The following is a 22,494-nucleotide window of genomic DNA, read 5'->3' as shown; positions in this document are numbered from 1 at the left end:
GGACCCTGGAATCATGACCTAAGCTGAAGGCAGACGCTTAACCATCTGAGCCACCCAGGCGCCCCGGTAGAATTATTGTTAAAAGAAAAAAAATTAGTATGTGGAATGAAATGCATGGAAAGGATAAATGTCAACCTCAGCAGAATGCTTAACTCAGGGATGGAGTACAGGGGGAGCATGGGATTGGGAAGGGACCCCAGGGGCTTCAAATCTATTGATAATGTTTTATTTCCTAAGCTGGTGGTGGGTATTCTCTGCTTCGCTTTATTTATATTCTATTTGTCCAAATGTCAAGAAGAGCTCTGAAATGTTCAATTTCGGAAATAGTGATCTTAAGACAATGAAGGGAGAATTCACATGGAAATTTCCAGTAATCTGAGAATGAACCTTGATTCCCTGAGAAATGCTATATGCATTTATAGAACATCTACCATGTGACTACTGGGCTTACTAAGCCCTCAGCAAAAGTGTTATAAATGAAAACAGTACCATAATCATTACCTTTTCAGAGGAGATCTTTGCTAGCAAATCAACTTGATATAAAGCAGTTCCGTGTTCTTTTCTTGAACCAACACTTAGGTACCCACTTCCTGTATCATCACTTGTCAACAGTTCAATCTCATTCCACATGTTTCTGAGATTGTTTTCCTCAGCCAGGAACCACTGCTTTCCCTGTGACAACACGTAAAGTTAGAGAACAAATTATATTGCTGCAAAAATACAGTTCCTTGGAAAATGAAAAGGTTTAATAAACACACACACACACACATATATAACACACACACATCAATCAATCAAGACTTTTGAGTTATTTCTGTAGTCACTAGATACTTCAGACCAATAAGATAAATGGAACTAGAGCTATGACCATCATCAGAGAACAATATATCCATCTAGGAACACAGACAAATCTGATCTCATCAATGTATCCTACAGCTTCCAGTATTTTGTGTGCCTAGCTTGAAATTATAACAAGTTTTCATTTGAAATAAACCTTTTAGCAGTATAGCAATAAATAGCAGAAGCTCTAAAGTCAGACTATCTGGGATATCTTAGGATGGTTAAGGTTCCAAATGAACTTTAGAAAAAGTCCATTAATGTTTCCAGTATTATACAGTAAATGAAAATGATAAGGGTAAAGGGGAAAAATTGGATTGTTTCTGACTAAACCAAAGAGTATACCTGTAAACCTAGGAGAGTCACTTGAACATCTCATCAGCAAAGACTTATGTAACTCATTTTATGTGTGCTGTGAGTGGGAATAGAATACTAAGATGAAAAACAATCCCTTGATCAATCACTGGTGGGAAATAGCAACCAAATAATTACAACTGTTTTGATAAGCGCTAGCAGAAATATGTTTTAAATTTTATGGAACATACAGCACAGGGAAGGTGCTTTTTCATTTACAACCAGTTGTCCTTGAGGAAGCAATGTAATCCTTGTTCATTAATTCTCTGTAATAGGAACATAGTTGTACCTGCAAAGGTTATGAGTTTTATTTTTTTTTTAAAGATTTTATTCCTTTATTTGAGAGAGAGAGAATGAGAGAGAAAGCACGAGAGGGGGGAGGGTCAGAGGGAGAAGCAGACTCCCCGCTGAGCAGGGAGCCCAATGCGGGACTCGATCCAGGGACTCCAGGATCATGACCTGAGCCGAAGGCAGTTGCTTAAGCAACTGAGCCACCCAGGCGCCCAGGTTATGAGTTTTAAATACTCATGCAACAATGCTTGGTTCATGGCAAGCACTCAATATTAAGTGTTAGATAATTTATTATTTTCATTGGTGGAAGCAGGTAACATTTAGGCTATGGTCATAGGAGATTTTTAAATACAGGAAAAGAGTTCTTACCAAGAGTGTGAGCAAGGATACAAAATAAAGCATGTTAGAACAGACAATAGTTCTAGTGGTTGGTGTTTGGGTGGGAGTTGGAAGGAGATTAAGACAGGAGGGACAGGTTGGGGTGAATACTTTTATGGGTCTCTGTGTCCCACATCTGAAAAAAAATAGAGAAATATTATCAGCCTTCCAGGGCAGTCACAGTCACTCATTCAACAAATGCTTATGGATGCCTCCTTTGTGTCAGGGACTGTTCTAGAGCTGGAATACAGCCTGGAAGACAGCAAAGGCCTGCAATCATTATGAAGTTTATATTCGTCGTCTACGAAGGACAAATAAAACAGTTAACATGTATTGAGTATGCAAGATAGTTTTGAATGCTTTACTCATTTAATCTGCACAACAATCCATTTTACAGCAAAGATAAGAGCCAGGGATTAAATAAATGGCCAAGGTGGCCTAAAGCGAGTAAATGATGTAGTTAGACAAGACACAAATTCACGCCTATTAACTGTTATACTGCCTCCCTACAAAAATAAATAAATACGTGCACAATACAAACAGTGCCAAAGGTTTTGAACTAAACGATGCTGGGTGGGGTGGGGGGGTCACCTAAGAAGAACCTGTTAGGTAAAGGAAAGAGAGGACATCAGAGCTGAGATCCCAAGAGCAAGAAGCCAACTCTGCAAAGCTCGGAGAGAACAGAGATGCAGGCCGAGTGCAAAGGCTCAGAGGCTGGAACGAGTCCGGGGCGGCAGCCGGGCCACAGCAAAAATGGAACAGTGCAGAAGCTAAACGAATCCTCGACTTCAAGATTGGGTTTTTATGCTCGGTAAAGACACTAAGGAGACGAATGACACGATCTGATTAACGATTTGAGATCAGTCGCGCTGCTGGGTGGAGAACCTATTAGCGAATTAAACGAAATGAAAGTGTCAGTAAGGCCCCCATGCACAAACGCTCCCGGCAGGACAACGGACCAGCAAGAACCGACTTCAAACTCTCTCCCGCCAGCGTCTTGATGGGAAAACACACGAATTGAGCTGAGGCCGCTGTTACTTCGACCTGAACCCACCCCCAGGTCTCTACAGCAACGCGTTTCCCCCTCCTCACCTGCAACTGAAGAAACTAAAGAAGAACACTCAAATTTATCGCCCCTCTTCCTGCCACCTACAACTGTCCCTAATCTCTTCAGGGTCTAGCCCACGGGTTTAAATTGGCGGGAGAATACCAAGCCCAACCCCCTTTACGGCGGCCGGAGGAGGTCAAAATTGCTTTACAATCGAAATAGGAAGTCGCCCCACCCTAAATTCCACCCATTCAGATTTCTAGGCTACGCAATCTAGGGTGTATTCTTGGCCCCGCCCTCCTCCCTGGCTTTACACGCCCCCTTCAAAAGAACAACCAATCACCTCCTCGAATCGCGTTGCTATAGAGACTCTTATCACCACCTTTTTTTCTCCCAGCAAGCCGTGCGACGCGCCGGGCCTCATCCCCTTTGTGCCATCCGGGTCTCTCGCGCGAGCGATTTAGTCTGTGGCGAAGCGTCGGGGCGGCCGGTACTGTTGAGAGCGGCAAGTGGAGGCGCCGCCCTAGCGGCTAGGACTGTGGACTATGGCGGTAGGTGCCGACTCTGAGTTTAAAACCAGGGATATTTTTGTGCTACTCTCCAAAGAGTGGGTGAACGGCTCTCAGAGCTGTTGTCCGCGCGTGTGTGTGGACAAAATGGCGCCGCGGCCTTCTTCTGCGCCCGCCATCATGGCTGCCTGCTTTAGGGAGGGGGAAATGAGGCGGTGTCGGTGGGGGTGGGGAGCCGCAGGGAGTGTCTTTTTTTTTTTTTCCAGAACTTTCCTCATCTCTTTCCTAGTCCCGTATTCCGTTCGGCCCACAGACCGGCTTCCAGTTTAGCTTACTCATTCTTACTAGTCGTTTTTATTGAGTTTCATTAGGGCTTGGGAATTTATGTTTGCGTTGGGGTAGGGCTGGGGAAGAGAAAAAAGGGATGGGGGCCTTGAAAAGTGTTGGGTCAGAAAGGCGTTGTCTGTAAGGGGTAGAATGGGAGAAGAGAATCGTAACGTTTTTTTGTTTTGTTGTGTTTTTGCTTACGCTCAGTAAAATTCTGGTTGCATAATTTTAGTTAGTGTTTTGTCTGTGAAAACCTTAGTTTAATCGTTAGTACGGAGCTGAGGAAGGTGTTGCTTGCTCAAAGGGAGTAAAAAAATCGACTTAATTACGAGAAGGTTTTGGAACTACGAATTCCGATTATCGTTCCATTTCCGAAGCGGCTCGTGATGTAATCGTTTTTGAAGTCTTTTAGAAGCATTAAAATAAAGCCTTCTCGTTGGCGTTTTTTTTTTTTTTATTTAAGAACCCTTCGTTGACCCATTTAATTTTAAATAAGAACTATAGTTCTTTAAGAAGCCTGCTCTGGGTATAAGATGCCCAATTCTGGTGGATCACATTTTGTGATTACTTCATTTTTCTTAACCGTGTTAAAAGAGAAATTCAAGCATCTTGTATTCCTTTCCACTGACTAGAAAGTTCTATTTACTTACCTTCAAAAATAAGACTACAAATATACCGAAAAATTTGTAGTTTGCCCTTGCTAAAAATTGGGGTATCTGGAATTAGGATGGTTTCTGCACTCCCCTCCCCCGATACCTGATTGAATTGAGAACTGATTTTGTATCAGGTTTCAAACAGTTGGAAGGCTATTTGGTGTTTGTGCAACTAATCGATGTAATGTTTTCCTTTGTTTAAATGGTGTTTTGGGCCTTTTAATGTACTTTAAAGAATAGCGTTTTACTTGGGCTCAAATATTTAAAAAAAATGAAGTCAGTTCAAACATTTGGTCCTTCAATACCTCCTTCAGTAAAAAGACACAGTCCCCTGGAGAAGTGGCCTAGTACTAAATCCAGTGTACCTTCTTTGCACTGGAAAAAGATGTGTGTACTATGTCTTGAGAATTATTAGGGTTTTAAGCAAGATGTAAATGTTAACAGTGGTGGCCTAAAAAAGCAGGTGCTGGAGTAGAAGACAGTTTTGCAGTTAGCATTTAAGAGTTAGTATGTACATCCCTGATAAATCGAAATAAAGCTTAGAAATTTTCAGAGAAATTTTATTCAATTGATTTTTTGGATAATTTTCATTATACCACAATAAAATAGCCTTATGGGAATAAAAGTTTTGTATGGGAGAAGTGGCCACCTATCATTCGTAGTCTGTTTAGTGATAGGATGCTTTTTTTTTCTATAGTATATTTTACAGGTGAAAATGGCTGTTTGGTGTAAGTTATTATCTTGTATCGCAGGGTGCCTGCCTTTAAGCAAAGGGCATTTAACTTCCCTAATGCCAGGCTTCTGCGATGTTAAGCATGTAAATAAACCATTGACTGAAAACTTGTACTGCCTGGTCCAGATGCTTTTTCCATGGAAGGTTGTTTTCAGTTCTCATCATGATCTATGGAAAAGTGAATGAGATGTGCCAGTGGTTCGGGAATGCTCGTTTTGGCAGAGAAGTCGCATGCACTGCGAGAAGTGATAGCAGTGCTTAAGTTTTTGTAATTTTATTTTACCAAATGTAAGCTCTACCAGCACTTCACAACATCACAGACATGTGAAGTAGTTCATAATAATGATAATGATGAGAACAAGAATTAAAATGACCAGTGTTGTGAAAATCTTAATTATCCTTAATTGTGTGTGATACAGCATCGTTTAGTTGATAGTAGACAGCAGAGAGCTAGAGTACCATCCTGGGAGAGGCAGATAATGTTGCTGGATCTCCTTTGTAAGATCAAAAAGTTGAACTTGTTTCTGTGATGAAAACTTTCATCACAAAAATTTTATGATTCCAGAAATCACCCATACATAGAAAACTGGAGAAGGAATGTGTGGTCACAAGAGAGTCTCTCCGGTAATTAGTTGCTTCCTTTGTGCTTGGTTGTTTTATTTTTTTACCATTGTTAGAGGTTTAACATTTATGTCTTTCATCCTAGCTAAGTGTGTAAATCTCTTCTATAATCAGTTTTTGAGTCTAGCATTGAGTTTTGCACATTTGTGACTCTAAGTAAATAGTTGCTGAAGTGATGTAATCTCTTCACACTTCATTTGTTAAATTACTCCCTATTTAGTTCCCTTGGCATTTGTTTTCTGGAGTGATTTTCTTAAGGAGTTTGTTGTCATATTATTTCTCCTGAAAATCCGTATTTATCCAATCCAGAATTTTTGGTAAACAGCATGGTAATAAATATTTTAGGCATTGTGGATCACATATAGTCTCTGTCCCATTCCTTGTTTAATAATCCTTTCAAAAATGTGAAAACCTTTCTTAGGTCGGGGGCCAAGTAGTCTACCTTCCACATACTACTGAAACTATTTCCCCTACCTTTTATCAAAATCTGACTTGGAAACTTTCAAGTTTTAGCTTTTCAAAGCTTTTTTCTGTGATTCATTTAAATCAGTGTCTTTCTTTGTGATACTCGTTTGTAATTTGGACCACACCGTTCCACAGAGCCACAGAAATACTTCTCTTTTTTAATTGAAAACTAATAACAGGAATTCATTTCTTCAATTGTTGATTGATTGCTGTGCTGAGTACTCAGTTATGAGCAAGTAAATGGGAAAACAGTGAACTGATACTTAGATGAAGGAACCTCCTTTTAAGTAAATCAGGACTTTTGGGAAAGAGTGTGTATACTTGATTATTTTTTACAAAATTTGCATTGTCAAAATTTATAAAATGCTTTAAAGCAGAAACGACTTAATGTTTCCATAGCCCAGAGCATATGTGAGGAGAGGCAGACCATATTTTGCAGCAGCACTGTGCCAAGGGGCTGTTTTCATTAAAGAGGGTTAATGAAATTAAGATTGGGTTCTCAGATAGGTAAGTTAATTTTGCTTATTCTTTTATAATCTAGAAGCATTCTGTGCTGTTCTTAGATTTTACAGACTTAAGTCTCTTTAAATTTTATTCATTTTAAATGGCTTTTTAATGTATGCTAATTTAAAATAAAAGTATTGGTAAAGTCAGGTAAATGACTTCGCAAATCTAAAATGGACAGCATTTTCTCTGCTTGAATGTTTATTGGAGATACTTGAAATTCCTACTCTTCCCCTTCCCCCATTGTTTTGAAAGCTATTAAAATAATGATTTTTAAAAATTAAAGACATCAGCCTAATTACATATGTCTCTTTGTTACTGAGTTAGTCTCATTTCAATTTATTTGGGCTTATTTATCAGGTACAAATAATTAGCTACTTAGAAATTGGCCATTCTCATTTATTGATTTTTTTTTTAATTTTGTAAAGTTCCAGGATGATTCTCTTTCCTCCTTCTCTTTTAAGAAATTAGAAACATTTTAAATGTAATTAAGAACTTAATAATCATTTCTCTTTAAACTTTTAGGCTAGTGATACAGAGCGAGATGGACTAGCCCCAGAAAAGACATCCCCAGATAGAGATAAGAAAAAAGAGCAGTCAGATGTATCTATTTCTCCTAGAGCCTCAAAACATCATTATTCAAGATCACGATCAAGGTCAAGAGAAAGAAAACGAAAGTCAGGTATGAATTGTTGGAAACTGTAATCATCACTATCCGTGTAGATGTGTGTATAAGACATAGATTTAGTTTTTGATATAATTAATACGTGTTCTTCCCAGTTGAGAAATGAATAATGAAAGTACATTGGTAATTTTCTGGAGATTTTTTCAGTTATGAGAAAAATGTCCTCATGCAGAAATTTTAGGACTTGGCCAAAGGCCAAAATATATGTTTAAGTTTGTGTTACAGTAATTATTTGTTAACCCTGAGATGTTTAAATTTCAGTCTGTAAACATTGGTAAAATGTTTTGAAAGCTGTGTCTGGGCAGTGGTATATTATTCTGAGCTTACTTAACGTGCTTTTTGATGTAAGTTACAAGACCATTTTTAACCTTGTTTTTCATTTAACTTAATGTTAAAATATTTCTGAAGCGAGAGGTTTTGGCGTTTTGAGATTTCTTACTGGTTTACTTGAAAAAGAACTGATGTGGTATAGAAAGTAGGATGTTTTGCTGTATACTTTTTAAATTAGTATTGCGATTTAATGAAGAGGTTAAGTGAGAAGTAGAATACTAATGAGTTAAAAGAGTTTTTTTTGTTTTTTTTTTAAGACCTGGGCTCCAGTTATTTATGCTTTATGCCTACAGATAATCATCTGTAAAGTAGTTAAAATTTAATTTTATGTATTTGAAACTGTACAGTATAAAATCACTTTTGAATAGAAATTTCTAAACTATAGCACCCTGTTGACTACTTATGCTAAATACAGTTCAGACTGTTTATTCCATGCATTCTTGTTTTGTTCTTATTTACCTCTAATAAGCCCCTTTATAAATTTTTTATGCAGTGCAAAGCAAAATGGGCTAGACACAATGTTTTGTGAATTAAGAATCTGTGACAAACTGAAAGTATGTATGTTTTTGATTTGTCATGGAGGATTTTTTGGGGTTTTTTGTTTGTTTTGCTTACACTCAGTTACATTCTGGTTTTCAGATTGCTTGATTTGTTTCAAATATATGCAGTGGTATTAAGTAGAATAATACCACCCTGCCAAAAAAAGAGTCTTTAGAAGATAGTAAGTAGAATTTTAATTTAGTAAAATGGATTGGAAATTGTCTTTTATTTGAGTATTGGGATTTGTGTTTAAGATGTTTCTGTATCTTGTTTATGGTGAATTTTTGTATGTATTTACAGATAATGAAGGAAGAAAACACAGGAGCCGGAGCAGAAGCAAAGAGGTAATTAACACTTTGTAGTGAATAGGCACTTTAAAATTCTTGTAAAGTATCTGGTAGAAATGTTTGTGTGAATATATGATATTATCAAGGTAAGTACCAAAACTTGAAATTTAAAAGGTTAATTGGGTTATAAAATAAGCATGATATGGATTCATCATTTTTCAAGAAGATAGTTGTTTATATGAAAAGTTCATTCAAAAACTATTAATTTTGTTATGTTGTGAAAATATTCACAATAAAAATTTCATATGAAGATTATAATTGGTTTTTTTAGGCCTGTCACACAGAGCTTCCATTAATCTGAGGTCCCGAGTCTCCTTATACCTGACAACTGCTCAGGATTTTCATATAGCAATCATTTTTAAGTAGCAATATCGTAGATATCTGGACTTTTTCTTTATGGAAGATAACGAGAGTCCTCTTCTCATTAGCAAACCAGCTCAGTTTCCCTAAGAATAGTATTGAATTTGGAAATAAAAGTATCTGTGAGGGACAGCTGGAAAGGTGGCGGTGACAGCAAAACTTGAGGAAAAAGAAAGCAACTGTGTGAAAGAAAAGCAGGAGTTAACTTGCTCGCCCACCTGAGAAGACAAGGAATGAGCCAACAAGGAAGAACAGAAGTAGGAGCCAAAAAGGGAGGAGAAGAGTCTTGTGGGGGCTGGGCAAGGGACTCCTAAAAAAATGTGGGCAGGGACTTCACCTCTTCCCCTAATGGAAGCTCTGTTAAATTTTTAATTTAGGAGAGTTTTTGTGAAAATGACTATTTTGTTTAGCTCACATGATAACATTTCTATAATAAATCATACTCAGCGTGCTAATGCGCGAAGAGACTGAACTGAAGACGCTGCAGACTCAGATAGCAAAATAATAAGCCTACTTCATGATAAGGTAACTATTAGTCATTCAAACTCCTATTTCCCTTAAGTATATCTTAAATCAGTTAAGGGTTTTAATGTCTTTTTTTTTTTTAATTAATAGTAATGTTATGTTTGGAAAACTGGTTTGAAATAAACTCTAAAACTTTTGGCAGTTGAACCACTTAAAGCTTTTCCAGTTTGCCACTATATGGCAAAATCAAGGAAATACTTTTATAAGCTCATCTTACAGAGAACTGGCAATGAAACTAAAATTTAGCTGTGTCTCCAGGTCTCTTATTTTTCTGCAAAGTATTAAATAACATACTATGATTCTTTTCAGATATATCATGCATGTTCCAAAATGTTTGGCCAAGTTTCTGTTTTTAAGCAAAGTTAATCTTGAGTGGAAAGAAAAATGCAATGGCCTTTTGGGAAACATGAATTAAGTGTTCTGTTGTGGTAGAAAAGCAGAGGCCTGGGCGTAAGAACAACTTGGGGTCTGGGTTCAGCTGCTACCATGTAGCTTTGTGACTTTAGATCTTCGTTTAGTTGTACTTAAAGTAAGGGAAGTTTAGAGGATCTGAGTTTCCTTCCAGCTTTGAAATTGTGATTCTGAGATGTCCAGGTTTTTAAGCCTTAGCTAAAAGATGTATTTGACAACTTAATGTGAGGAGATCTAATGTTTATCACTTCCTAATTTGGTATGTGAGAGTAGGATGGAGACTTGATCATGCAATTAATTTTAGCTCAGTCTCTGCATATGTTGTGAAAGCAGAAACCTTGTTTTTTATCTTTCAGAGTATGGGGGAAGTATGTATTGTATAATGGTATAGGGATTAATTATGTTGTGCCTAGTTTGATTTCATAAAAATTAAAACAGATACGGTTGCCATTTTCTACCCTAGGTACATGAAATGTAATAGAACGTCTGCCCGTTGGGATATTGCAAGATGAAAAGTGATTGCCTCTCACAGTTTAGACATTGGGAGAAAGATCAAGAACCGTCTTTTAGAGAGGATGTGGCAGTATAGTTATAAAAAGGACACTTCAGCTCTGCGTAAAGTAATTTAAAATTGCAGAAAATACTAATACTTAGTAAGATTAATTTTATTTAGCAACCTAATTGAAATGCGTTTTCTGGTGCATTTCTTTGTGTCCTGATCATCTTCACTCGTTAAGTTTTTAAACCTAAAATAATATGTACTCTGGTTATAGAAGTTGATGTGTATATGTATACGTGATCTGTTTCTCTAAAAGGTCTGTTGGAAGTTTTTGAAAGTTTTGATACATGTGTACTTCCCTTACTCCTTTAGATAAAAGAAACATCAGGGATTCCTCTTTTTTTCTGATAATAATGGCTTTTTCAATATTATTTCAACATTGAAAATCATTGTTTTAATTAATATGGGGAGGAAACTGCATTTGGGGGATTTATAAAGACAATAAGATTAGTAATATTCATCTGCAACATTGGGTGATGTGAAACTAGATCATTTTTTTTATTTGCCACACACTCCTAAGGTTACTAATGTTGCATCACAACATTTTTGTCTACTGATACCCATACTAACTCTCTTTGTTGCACTATTTTCCTGAAAGAACCAACTTCTTCTTAAAACAGGCAAGAAGACATGAATCCAAAGATAAATCATCCAAGAAACACAAGTCTGAGGAACATAATGACAAAGAACATTCTTCTGATAAAGGAAGAGAGCGACTAAATTCATCTGAAAATGGAGAGGACAGACATAAACGCAAAGAAAGAAAGTCATCAAGAGGCAGAAGTCACTCAAGATCTAGGTCTCGTGAAAGGTAAGTAGTTCTGCTATTTATGAGTTAATGCCATGTAAAGAGCTATATTATGTAAAGCTTTTCATGAACCCAGCAGTACCCAAACAATCTTAATTAGAAAATATTTTTTGCTAGCGTACCTATTCCTTTGCCAACAAATGTCTGGTAGTAGCTGAAGTCTTTGGGGCACTGATTGCTGATAAAGGCAAAAAAGATGTTCAAGACTAGGGGATAAAGGATGATTATGATTAACATTCAATTAGTGTTTTTTTTTTTATTTCATGATTTACCTGTCACTTGGCAGTGAAAAAAAATATATAGCTGACTTAGTTTAAGTCAATATGACAATCCTTTTACATTGTCAGTGTAGGATTTGTTTGCTGCTAAACTCTAATTTAGATTTTCCTTTGTGGTATTGAAAACTTCTGGGACTTTTGTAAAAAGAAGCCAGTGTTTAATGTATGTTTGGAATTTTCTGTGGGATTACATAAATGGTGTATCAGATTGGGTCAAAATTTTTTGTTAGTAGGATAACTTGTCATCTTTTAAGTTGCATAAATACTTCGATAAGGCAGTAATAGGTTTCAAACTATTAAACAGAATTTTAAGTTGGGTTAGGATGCATTGCATTTTTAACATGTAGCTTTATTGTGTTCCCTCTGAGACATCAGTTGTTTTAACTTCTTCCCTTGGAAGCCTCAATTAGCCTTTCTATACACAATACAGAATAGTTTATTGCCTGGCTTGACAGCACATACTGCAGATAATTCATAATGTCTGTAACTTGAAAAGACGCAGCTCTAAATAACTACACATTTGTGTGTGTTAATTTCAGGCGTCATCGTAGTAGAAGCAGAGAGCGGAAGAAGTCGCGATCCAGGAGTAGGGAGCGGAAGAAGTCAAGATCCAGAAGCAGAGAGAGGAAGAAGTCACGATCCAGAAGCAGGGAAAGAAAACGTCGGATCCGATCTCGTTCCCGCTCAAGATCAAGACACAGGCATAGGAGTAGAAGCAGAAGTAGAACAAGGAGTAGAAGTCGGTAAGTATTCATCATTTTGAATAAAATCCAGTGGCTCCCTCACAGGGTCTGTTTATCTTCCCTCAATCTGAGAATATCAGAATTGTGGGTCAGAATTTTATTTATGAGTTATAAAATATTTTAGCATTCTTACAGATACTCATTTAATCAGATCTTCTGTGAAGCGCAGGTCGAAATAGTCGCTATTAAAATTACTTCAGTTGTTTTGGATGTTGAATTATGTTGTGTATAATCAGTAGTTTACACTTACTGCATGCCTAACATGTGCTGTGTGTTATGTCACAGCTCTTTCCATGTACTAGCTCATTTAATTCTCAAAACAACTGTTTTGTGAGTTAAGACCATAGGGCTTAGAGAGCTTAAGTAACTTGCCTAAGAAGCCTCAAATCAGTTATTAAATGGGACTGTCAGGACCAAGTCCCAAGTATGCCTGAATCAAAGTCAATATATGTGCTTAACCCACCATACTGTATATGCTGTTTCAGGTATTCAGAAAGATGAGCTTAATTCAAACCTATCTTGATTGAGAGGAGACTTTAATTTGTTGAGACAGAAGTACAATAAAGAGCAGAAGAGAAAAATTTTCAATAATCAATATATTTAGTCTGTACTTAATTATTAATAGTACATATGCACAGATACTGATATTAAATAATGGAAAACTTTTTTGTTAATTTGTTGCTCAAGTTAATCTATAAAGACTGAAATACAGATAGACTACGTTTATTACAGTTAATTGACTTATCTCTTGTTTATCAGGTTTTTTGTTTGGGGTTTTGGGTGCAAATGGGTTGTTTTTTAGATTTTCATTTATTTGAGTGAGAGAGTGTGTGCGCGCAGGAGATAGGGGAGAAGGAGAGCAGACTCCTTGCTGAGCAAGGGGCTCTATTCCAGGACCCTGGGATCATGTCCTGACCCGAAGGCAGATGCTTAACTAATTGAGCCACCCAGGTGCCCCCAAAATGGTGGTTTTATTAAAGCACAGGGACAGCTAGGGCCCCCGGGTGGCTCAGTCATTAAGTGTCTGCTCTCTGCTCAGGTCATGATCCCAGGGTCCTGGGATCGAGCCCCGCATCGGGCTCCCTGCTCCGCGGGAAGCCTGCTTCTCCCTCTCCCACTCCCCCTGCTTGTGTTCCCTCTCTAGCTGTGTCTCTGTCAAATAAAATCTTTTTAAAAGGGGAGAGGCGCCCGGGTGGCTCAGTCGTTAAGCATCTGTCTTCCGCTCAGGTCATGGTCCCAGGGTCCTGGCATCGAGCTCCACATCGAGCTTCCTGCTCAGCAGGGAGCCTGCTTCTCCCTCTCCCTCTGCTGCTCCCCCTGCTTGTGCTCTCTCGCTCTCTGTCAGATAAACAAATAAAATCTTGAAAAACACAGGGACAGGACCCGTGGGCAGAAACAGCTGCTATTGATCAGTTTTTAAGTTGTTTTTTTTTATTTTATTTGACAGAGAGAGAGACAGTGAGAGAGGGAACACAAGCAGGGGGAGTGGGAGAGGGAGAAGCAGGCTTCCCGCGGAGCAGGGAGCCCGATGCGGGGCTCGATCCCAGGACCCTGGGATCATGACCTGAACCGAAGGCAGACACTTAACAACTGAGCCACCCAGGTGCCCCAAGTTTAATTAATAGTTTAGCTTTTAGTAGTTTACTAATTTGAGCTTTACCGGGTAGGATTTTAGTGCATGTGGGTAAATGATAATTTTACCATTATCATTAATATTTTATTCTCCATCTGGGTATATGGGCCATTATTTCTGGTATTTCTAGTTTTTTTATTTTTATTTTTATGGCATTTCTAGTTTTGACCACTGCTACTCTGTTTTATTCTGCTCAGTGCTTACTGTTTTTTATCTTTCGTTTTCCTCATTCTTTTGTTTTACTGATTTTGTGCTTGGGATTTTTTTTTTTGACCTTTACAAATTCATTGTAGATTAAAATACTAGGAACGTTTAAACTATGGATCTCACTACTAGGGGTTTATCCTACATACTGACCTACATGAATATAAAATGATTGATGTTCAAGGCTAGTCTTTGCAACATTGGGTGTAATAGCAAAAGATTGGAAAACATTTTAAATAGTCTATCTGTAACAGGGAACGTTAAATGAACTTACAGAAAAATAGCATATTCAAGGAACCTTCCATACCTGTGGAAGTTGTAGGACAGAGGTGGAAAGGAAAGGGTCTGAAATATGTTGTCTGCTGCTTGCACTTTTGTTAAACCTCTGTAAATATAATTGATTTTGATAAAATGAACTAATTATTACTGCTTTGCAATATTGCAACATGTGAAATATGATTTATTACAGAGATAGAAAGAAGAGAATTGAAAAACCTAGAAGATTTAGCAGAAGTTTAAGCCGAACTCCCAGTCCACCTCCCTTCAGAGGCAGAAACACAGCAATGGATGCACAAGAAGCTTTAGCTAGGAGGTGGGTATATTTTCTATTTGATGCATTTTTCCTTTTCAATTTGAAGTAGATACTCAATTCTGTGGACAAAGTGAATGCTTTCAGAGTTTAAGTCAACTAGTTAAATATAACTGTGCCAATTTTGATCTAGTACTAAGTAGTTTGTTAATTCTCATTTTAAACATTTACCCATTTGTGCAACTGGAAAGATTACGATGTCTGCAACAGTTTCTGTTTTCCTTCATGATTAACTGATTCATTTTTCTCAAATTTAGGCTCCTAAATATGTTTGGTTTGCAATAGAAACTTTTTTTAGAAATCTTAAATCTGATTCAGGAACTCTTAAATTTGGCCTCTGAAATTGCATTGTCGTTTTGTTTTTCTTCTTCAAGAAGACAAAGTCTGAAACAATTCTGTCAACAGGTTTCTTACTTTGAAGGTGGCAAATAATAAACATTACAAGGTGATTTGTTTGATCTTGTCAATTTTACTGCTGATAACAGGGAGATTGTTTTATGTTTTAATTCTGTAAGCTTTTCAAAGATGTTCTCTGGTAATTGTGGGACTACATACAGGGCTGTCTGGCTGAAATGTGCAAAACTGTTGAAAGAACTGCCTCATATAGAGAGGCAAGAAGTAAAGTAAAATCCAAGTGCTTGCTTTCAGGTTTTCCCATATTCTGAAAACTATACTCTTGATTTTGGGGTTTTTTCCTTATGAAATTGAGTTTGTATTTTTTTTTCATTACAAAAATACAGTTATCACAATGTAACCTGATGGGTTGCTGCCCTGTGAACCCAGCCTGGCAGAAACTCCAGCTGAACAGCAGCAGCAGCAAAGGTGTGAGCTCGCCCCTTCTTCATTCCATTCACCTTAGTGAATGGTGTTAATTCCAACCTGCAATGGCCATTTTAAATACGCATCAATATTAGTGAATCATACTTTTGTTTGTGAAACTAAAATCATCAGAATTAAGAAATAATTTATTATATGTGAAGTAATTAAGAATGGTCTATTAAGTCTGACCAGTATTTTTTTTTAAGCCCTAAAGTCTATTCTTTATAAGTTCATTGCGCTTTAATTTTTGGCTTTTATTGAAGTTGAAGCTATTACTAGCATCTAAAACTTTAACTTAAAAAAATAATCTACTTAGTGGTTTTCAGATGACAAGTTTACATGAAATAACTCTTTTAAGAAATACCAGATTGCTTCTTGGCTACTTTGAAATTTGAAGGCAGATCTTTTGTTAATAATATACTACGGTATATAGATCTTTTGTTGTTGTTCCTTTTTTGTTTTTAAGTAAGGACAATTTTTTTCTTTTTTTTTTTAAGATTTTATTTGTTTATTAGAGCAGGAACACAAGCAGGGGGAGTGGCAGAGGGAGAAGCAGGCTTTCTGCTGAGCAGGGACCCCGATGCAGGGCTCGATCCCAGGACCCTGGGATCATGACCAGAGCCGAAGGCAGACGCTTAACAACTGAGCCACCCAGGCGCCCCATAAATAAGGACAATTTTTGAACTGCTTTGAAAATAGTTTTAATATCTGTGTACCAACATTTTAATGTTACACCTAATCAGAAGCTTATTCCCAAGGACAAAATCGTCTGTACTGTGTCTTTCTTGCATGTGTGCTCAATAAAAGGGAATAAAATTATATTGTTTTATTCATTTTATGTAAATTCAGCAGTTAAAACTGATGCCATTTTCCTACCCATAGTACCCCAAAACAAAAAACCTTTTCCTTAATCTTTGCCCCTTTATACCACAGTAGAGGAGGAAGGGGTTGGCTTTTAACTTACGATTGGGAAATCAAGGAGTCTTGAAGAAAAGAGGTTTCTCTTTCAGGAACTCATGAAGATGATATTAACAATTTGCTGTATAAGAAGTAGATAATGACAGTACGTTTAATATATGCCTATTGTAAATTTAGTGTGAACTACAGTCTCTTTTGTCTGAGGATGAATTTGTGTTTCATATTTCTAGTTCCATTGCAAATGATAAATTTCTTAAGCTGCTAAAAGTTAATTCCCTAATAATTTTCCCCCATTTTATTAAATTATAGAGAATGGCAAATAGGGTTTATTTGCCCCTTTTTTACTTTCGGCTTTTTAATTTTTACTAATTTAAGGCTATGATAAAGTCTGTTTAAATACGAAAGTCGTAATTGTTATGTTTTGATTGGCCTTATCCTATATCCGCTTCCCCCAAGAAGCATGTAGGTAATTCTGTAAACATTGTTTACTGCATTTAACGTACCCTAAGACTTACTCAGTTCTCAATATGTCATTTGCAAGATGTAATTTTATCCTTACTGCTATAACCAACACTGATAAGCGTTGAATAATTTTTATTTTTTAAAACTATTCTCTGTGGGAACTGTGTGTAAAAGCTATTCCAGTTTTTTGGCTATTCCATGAATTTAAAAATGTTTAAAACCATTATTGAAATACTCTTTAACTGTGACTATCTTAAGACTGAATGCTTTTTTTCCCCACATACAGATACCAATTTGTGTTGGTCCTAATTTAAAATTCTATGTTAAGTGTTTCGTTTCTATACATGTGGAGAAATACAAAGATAAATAGGGGTTTTATATTGAGCATTATTTTAAATTTATTAAAATTGTCTTTGACAGGTTGGAAAGAGCAAAGAAATTACAAGAACAGCGAGAAAAGGAAATGGTTGAAAAACAAAAACAACAAGAAATAGCTGCAGGTAGTTTATTTTCTTTACTATGGTAGTATGACATTTCTTTGTAGAAAATCTGAAAAGCTCAGAAAAATACAGGAAGAAAATCACCATGATTCTTGCTACCTGTCAGTGCTGTAAATCTGTTATTATTACTGAAATGTGAATATTTTATTTTTAATGTTAACTTTCATACCTCATAAATTCTTCATATGTATTTTTTTTTTAAGATTTTTTTATTTATTTGTGAGAGAGAATGAGAGACAGAGAGCATGAGAGGGAGGAGGGTCAGAGGGAGAAGCAGACGCCCTGCTGAGCAGGGAGCCCAGTGGTGGGACTCAATCCCGAGACTCCAGGATCATGACCTGAACCGAAGGCAGTCGCTTAACCAACTGAGCCACCCAGGCGCCCAATGCATATGTATTTCTTACTTGGTTGATGGCCTGATTTTAACAGTCACTGTTCTTATTCATATAACACTTTAGCCATCACTGCACATGTCTTTTAGTCATGATTTTATTAAGTTTATTAAAATAATGACTGAACTGGGGTAAGAAATCAAGTTATTAGACAACACAAACATTGCCTGTGGATGATTGAAGGTGATCAGAGAGAGCTTATTGAATTACATGAGATGTAATCTGGAAGGTGTTTTTTTTTTTTTTTTTTTTTTGACATTCCTAGTAAATCGGTACTTGAAATCAAAAATTGTACAAATTGTGTATGCCTGGCAGACTCAGGTGGTAGAGCAATGCAACTCTCAATCTCAGGGTTGTGATTAGATTGGGTGTAGATTACTTAATAAATTTTTTAAAAAATATTAAATTGTACAGATTGCCTTTATGTATTCATTTATTTATTTTAGATGGGGGGCATGGAGGGTGAGGCAGAGGGAGAGGAAGGGAGAGAATCTTAAGTAGGTTCCACTCCCAGCTCGGAGCCCAATGCAGGGCTTGATCTCACAACCCTGAGATCATGACCTGAGCTGAAATCAAGAGTTGGAAGCTCAACCGCCTCAGCCACCCAGGCACCCCCACCATTTTACTTTTAATACATCGTGAGAACAAAACTTTCATAACTGGATTCCCATAGTATTAGTAATTAAAAGAACTTTCTAAGCTTATATTCTGGGATAACAGAAAAATATGTAATCAGAACAGTCTTTCTCTTCACAAAAAATTGACTCCATTCCTGACTGAATCACTTAAAATGGAAATACCAGGCATGGCATTTAACTTCTGTAGGATTTGGGCTTTGGATTTGTTAAATGTGCATCATACTTGTTTAATATCTTAAATGTTAAGAATTTCAAATTAATGTCTAAATAACCATTTTGTAAGCTCTTAACCATACAAAAGTATTTGTTTTTACAAGTTTAGCTACATACAAGTATCATAATTCATTTTCTTTGAAATCACAAATCTTTTTACTATTTGTAGAATTCTTACTATTTTTAGATATGTAAAGTGTTAGTACATATAAGGGATGATATCCACAAATGTCTATTTATAAATATTTTCAATAAATTTTTCCTAAAATGTTAATTGCTTTATAAACTAACGTCATTATTTTGGTAAAAGTATTCTGCCTTTTTGTTAGGTTAGTTCTTACATATAAATGCACTACTGTAAATCAGGAGGTTGGTTTTGGTTAGTTTTAAATCTATGCTTCTCTCTCAGCAGCTGCAGCCACTGGAGGTTCTGTGCTCAATGTTGCTGCCTTGTTGGCATCAGGAACGCAAGTAACTCCTCAGATAGCTATGGCAGCTCAAATGGCTGCCCTGCAGGCTAAAGCTTTGGCAGAGACCGGAATAGCTGTACCTAGCTATTATAACCCAGCAGCTGTGAATCCAATGAAATTTGCTGAGCAAGAGAAAAAAAGGAAAATGCTTTGGCAAGGCAAGAAAGAAGGGGTAAGTTCTTTAATTCTCCTCTTTTGTCATTTATTCCTAAGTAGCAGTTGCTTAGGAAAACAAATCTGGATTGAAAAAGATTGGTTTGTGTTTATTTTTTTCTATAAACTTGATTGTTTTAATTTACCACAATTTAGTGTTGGAAAAAGATTGATCTAAGAAAACCAGTAGCGATTCAAAGAAAGACAGTATTCCCATACATTTATAATGGGGGAAGATGCTCCTTGGTTTAGGCTTTTTCATAAATGATATATTATAAAGTACTTCTATTTCTTTGCTTCATTACTTTGTAATAGAAATCTGAAAATAATTATAAACTGAAAATAATTATAAACTGCATGGCACAATGCTGTAATGTTATTTCTTTTAGACTTTATTACGTAGCTAAATTTTATGAATTGTAAAAGTTCAGTGTTTCTTTACAGGACAAATCCCAGTCTGCTGAAATATGGGAAAAGTTAAATTTTGGAAACAAGGACCAAAATGTCAAATTCAGGAAATTAATGGGTATTAAGGTGAGTTACACACTTTGAATTAAAATTCATATTAACTTAACATTTTCAGGTTAACATTGGTCCTCACCCTAAAAGTTAATTTCAGTAATGTATGAACTCTGGGTACTTTCTGGTGGTTTTTCGTTTTGTGCTTCAGATTAATTTCACAGAATTATGTTGTCATCATTAGCTGACTGTACGGATTATTAAATTTAAATTAATGTTGGTTATAACTTATTTATACCTTAAATGAACCTTTTTCTACATCATAAGCTTTTCTTAGTAAATAAAAATGAAATTGTAAATGGGAATTAATGAATTTGCTTTTTAAAAAGTGCTCCTTTAAAGCTAACTGTAGGGACGCCTGGGTTGCGGCTCAATTGGTTAAGTGTCTGCCGGGCTCAGGTCATGATCCCAAGGTCCTGGGATCGAGTCCCACATCAGGCTCAGTGAGGAACCTGCTGCTCCCCCTGCCTGCCGCTCCCTGTGCTTATGCGCACGCACACTCTCTCTCTCTCTCTTTCACAAATCTTAAAAAAAAAAAAAAAAACTGTACTTGGAGTCAGACCTTAATATTTAATGTTTCCAGAAAGCTTTTTTAAAGATGTAGGGTTCTTTTGGGGTTTTTTGGTGGCTTTGTTTTTTGTTTTTCTTGGTGTGTGTTTTGTTTGAATAAAGTGGAAATGTACAGATTTCATATTAGATTTCATATAACAGTCTGGAAGAAAGTTCACAAACTTATTGATTACTTAAGGGAGTTGGTTTTTCATTGAAGGGATATTTGGCTTAAACTAAGCTTCACTAAACTGGCTTTTTTGGAACATTGCCAGACAACCTTTGCATTTGCTGCTACCTTTCCCTGCTCTAATTCTTTTCTTAGCTACCAGCATCATTCCTTTCTTTTGTTTCTGCTCAAATGTCAACTTTTTAGTCCTCTCTCATTTGCCTTTTTAAAAATAGCAAGCACGGGTATTCTGGGTGGCTCAGTTGCTTAAGTGTCTGCCTTCAGCTCAGGTCATGATCCCAGGGTCCTGGGATCCAGCCCCGCATAGGGCTCCCTGCTCAGTGGAGACCCAGCTTCTCCCTCTCCTCTCTACTCATGCTCTGTCTCAGTCTCTCTCTCTCAAATAAAGTCTTTTAAAAAATAATAAGATAAAAATAGCAAGCACACCATCCCCATTTTCTGCTTTTCTCCTAGATTTTACTTACATATTGAATGGTATGTTCTACATTTTCTCCCTCATACCCACTAAAATGAAGTTGATTTTGGTTATATCCTGGTTTATCCCAATACCTAGACATTGCCTCGCACTCCATGAGTGCTAAATGAATGAATGGAAGGCAAATACGTATCCTAAAAATGTGATTTATTGGTACTGTCAATTGAGAAGAACACCTTAGTCTCATTTCCATTTATTTTAATAATATATTTTTTATCTGAAATTTAGAGTGAAGATGAAGCTGGATGTAGCTCAGTTGATGAAGAAAGTTACAAGACTTTGAAGCAACAGGAAGAAGTATTTAGAAATTTAGATGCTCAGTATGAAATGGCAAGATCACAGACCCACACACAAAGAGGAATGGGATTGGGTTTCACATCATCAATGCGAGGAATGGATGCAGTTTGAAAAAAATCAGACTTTAATGTTTGGGACTTTATGGACTTCTGGTTCTGATGTCAGGTCCTTGTTCACCAAACAGCTAGCATTCTAGCTTGCATGGGTGTTGCATTGACTTTAATTTATTGAAAAATACGATTTTTTGTAAATATCAGATCAGTGATACTGGTGTTAGTGTTGTAATCAGGTTAAACACACCTCCATTAAACTTGACAGGACTATAGAAGGACAATATTTTTTAGTTCATGAATTCTACTTTTCAAATATATAAAAGCTGCAGGTGGGATAAAATCTCATACATGGATATTTCGTGTCCGCTGTCTTGTGTACTTTTGTACTTAACCTTGTACAGTTATTTTCATCTCTTGAAACATGAAAGAAATGTTATGTAGATGTTCTTTAGAAGATCTGGCCATTTGGTACATAACCAGCACAAATACGCTGGGTGGTGATGACAATAAAAATGGTTTTCTCAACACTGGTGTTAATTTAAGTTACCTGGAATTCTTATTTGAATTTGTTTCATAATTTTTTGTAGCATTTTGCAATTGCTATTAGAGAACACTAGGTAGAAATTCCTTTTTTTTTTTTTTTTTTTAAGAACAGTTAACTGCTCTAGGTAATACCATGGTGAGCAAAACTGTAAAAGGGAGTTGGGAGGAGTAAACAAACTTATTATAATACTGTTTTCCTACTACTGTAAGGAACAGACTTGGTGTACAGTATTTGTTCATTATTCCATGTTATTCAGGAAATAGATTAATACATTAAAGGGATGTAAGCACTTTTATTTTAATAAAGTGCCTTATTACAAGTTCTTGGTATGCCCTTTGCTCATTAAATCCTTAAAGTCTTCAGTAGCACAAAGTACTAAAATACTAGAAAATCACTTTGTCACTAAGTTAAATAGGGCATAAATTTGGTGGAGGGAGGGGACTACAGAACTTAAAATTCATTTGCTTTTATTACTACAAAATTCACGATTCACCTTTTCCTAGAAAAATCCTACAACTCCACATTGTATTAGCACAATACAAGGGAAGTGTACTTAATGGTAAAACTTAA

At 36.5% G+C, this 22,494-nt stretch overlaps 2 protein-coding genes across 7 annotated transcripts in view; one reads left to right on the top strand and one right to left on the bottom strand.

Annotated features, from left to right (window-relative positions):
* The window catches only part of KNTC1 (kinetochore associated 1), a 75,607-nt gene extending 72,249 nt beyond the window's left edge, over positions 1-3,358 (bottom strand). The window contains exons 1-2 of one of the 3 annotated variants that reach the window (XM_073881233.1): positions 3,291-3,358; positions 502-672 (exon numbers count right to left, since the gene is read on the bottom strand). In XM_073881233.1, coding sequence (XP_073737334.1) covers positions 502-672; positions 3,291-3,332 — 213 coding nt within the window. In that variant the 5' untranslated portion in view covers positions 3,333-3,358. Of the gene's footprint in view, positions 1-501; positions 673-2,819; positions 2,862-2,952; positions 3,056-3,290 lie in introns of those variants that run through there. The other 2 variants (XM_025889645.2, XM_073881234.1) reach the window with 2 other exon arrangements.
* On the top strand, positions 3,321-21,905 carry RSRC2 (arginine and serine rich coiled-coil 2). 4 transcript variants are annotated; one of them, XM_025889647.2, is made up of 10 exons: positions 3,321-3,459; positions 7,246-7,402; positions 8,576-8,619; positions 11,098-11,288; positions 12,103-12,306; positions 14,613-14,735; positions 17,352-17,431; positions 19,087-19,316; positions 19,742-19,831; positions 21,259-21,905. In XM_025889647.2, the coding sequence occupies exons 1-10, from the start codon at positions 3,454-3,456 to the stop codon at positions 21,436-21,438; spliced, it is 1,305 nt and encodes a 434-aa protein (XP_025745432.1). In that variant the 5' UTR covers positions 3,321-3,453; the 3' UTR covers positions 21,439-21,905. The 4 variants fall into 4 exon arrangements, with proteins under 4 accessions (XP_025745432.1, XP_025745431.1, XP_073737336.1 ...); XM_025889646.2 differs by having other exon boundaries at positions 19,084-19,316; XM_073881235.1 differs by lacking the exon at positions 3,321-3,459 and adding an exon at positions 9,430-9,507 and having other exon boundaries at positions 7,306-7,402; positions 11,076-11,288.
* Positions 21,906-22,494: the final 589 nt, after the last annotated feature.

Source organism: Callorhinus ursinus, unplaced genomic scaffold (genome assembly GCF_003265705.2).
Source record: "Callorhinus ursinus isolate GAN/ISIS: 27379988/994484 unplaced genomic scaffold, GSC_fseal_2.0 scaffold41, whole genome shotgun sequence".
Classification (NCBI taxonomy): domain Eukaryota; kingdom Metazoa; phylum Chordata; class Mammalia; order Carnivora; family Otariidae; genus Callorhinus; species Callorhinus ursinus.
The sequence above is the reverse complement of the archived record's forward strand: the minus strand, read 5'-3'. Positions and strand labels throughout refer to the sequence as shown.

Bases quoted from the DNA above. Each gene is read 5' to 3' on its own strand.
- RSRC2 (XM_025889646.2), top strand. The intron at 7,403-8,575 runs GTATGAATTGTT...ATGTATTTACAG, and splicing joins AGAAAGAAAACGAAAGTCAG to ATAATGAAGGAAGAAAACAC. The intron at 8,620-11,097 runs GTAATTAACACT...TTCTTAAAACAG, and splicing joins GCCGGAGCAGAAGCAAAGAG to GCAAGAAGACATGAATCCAA.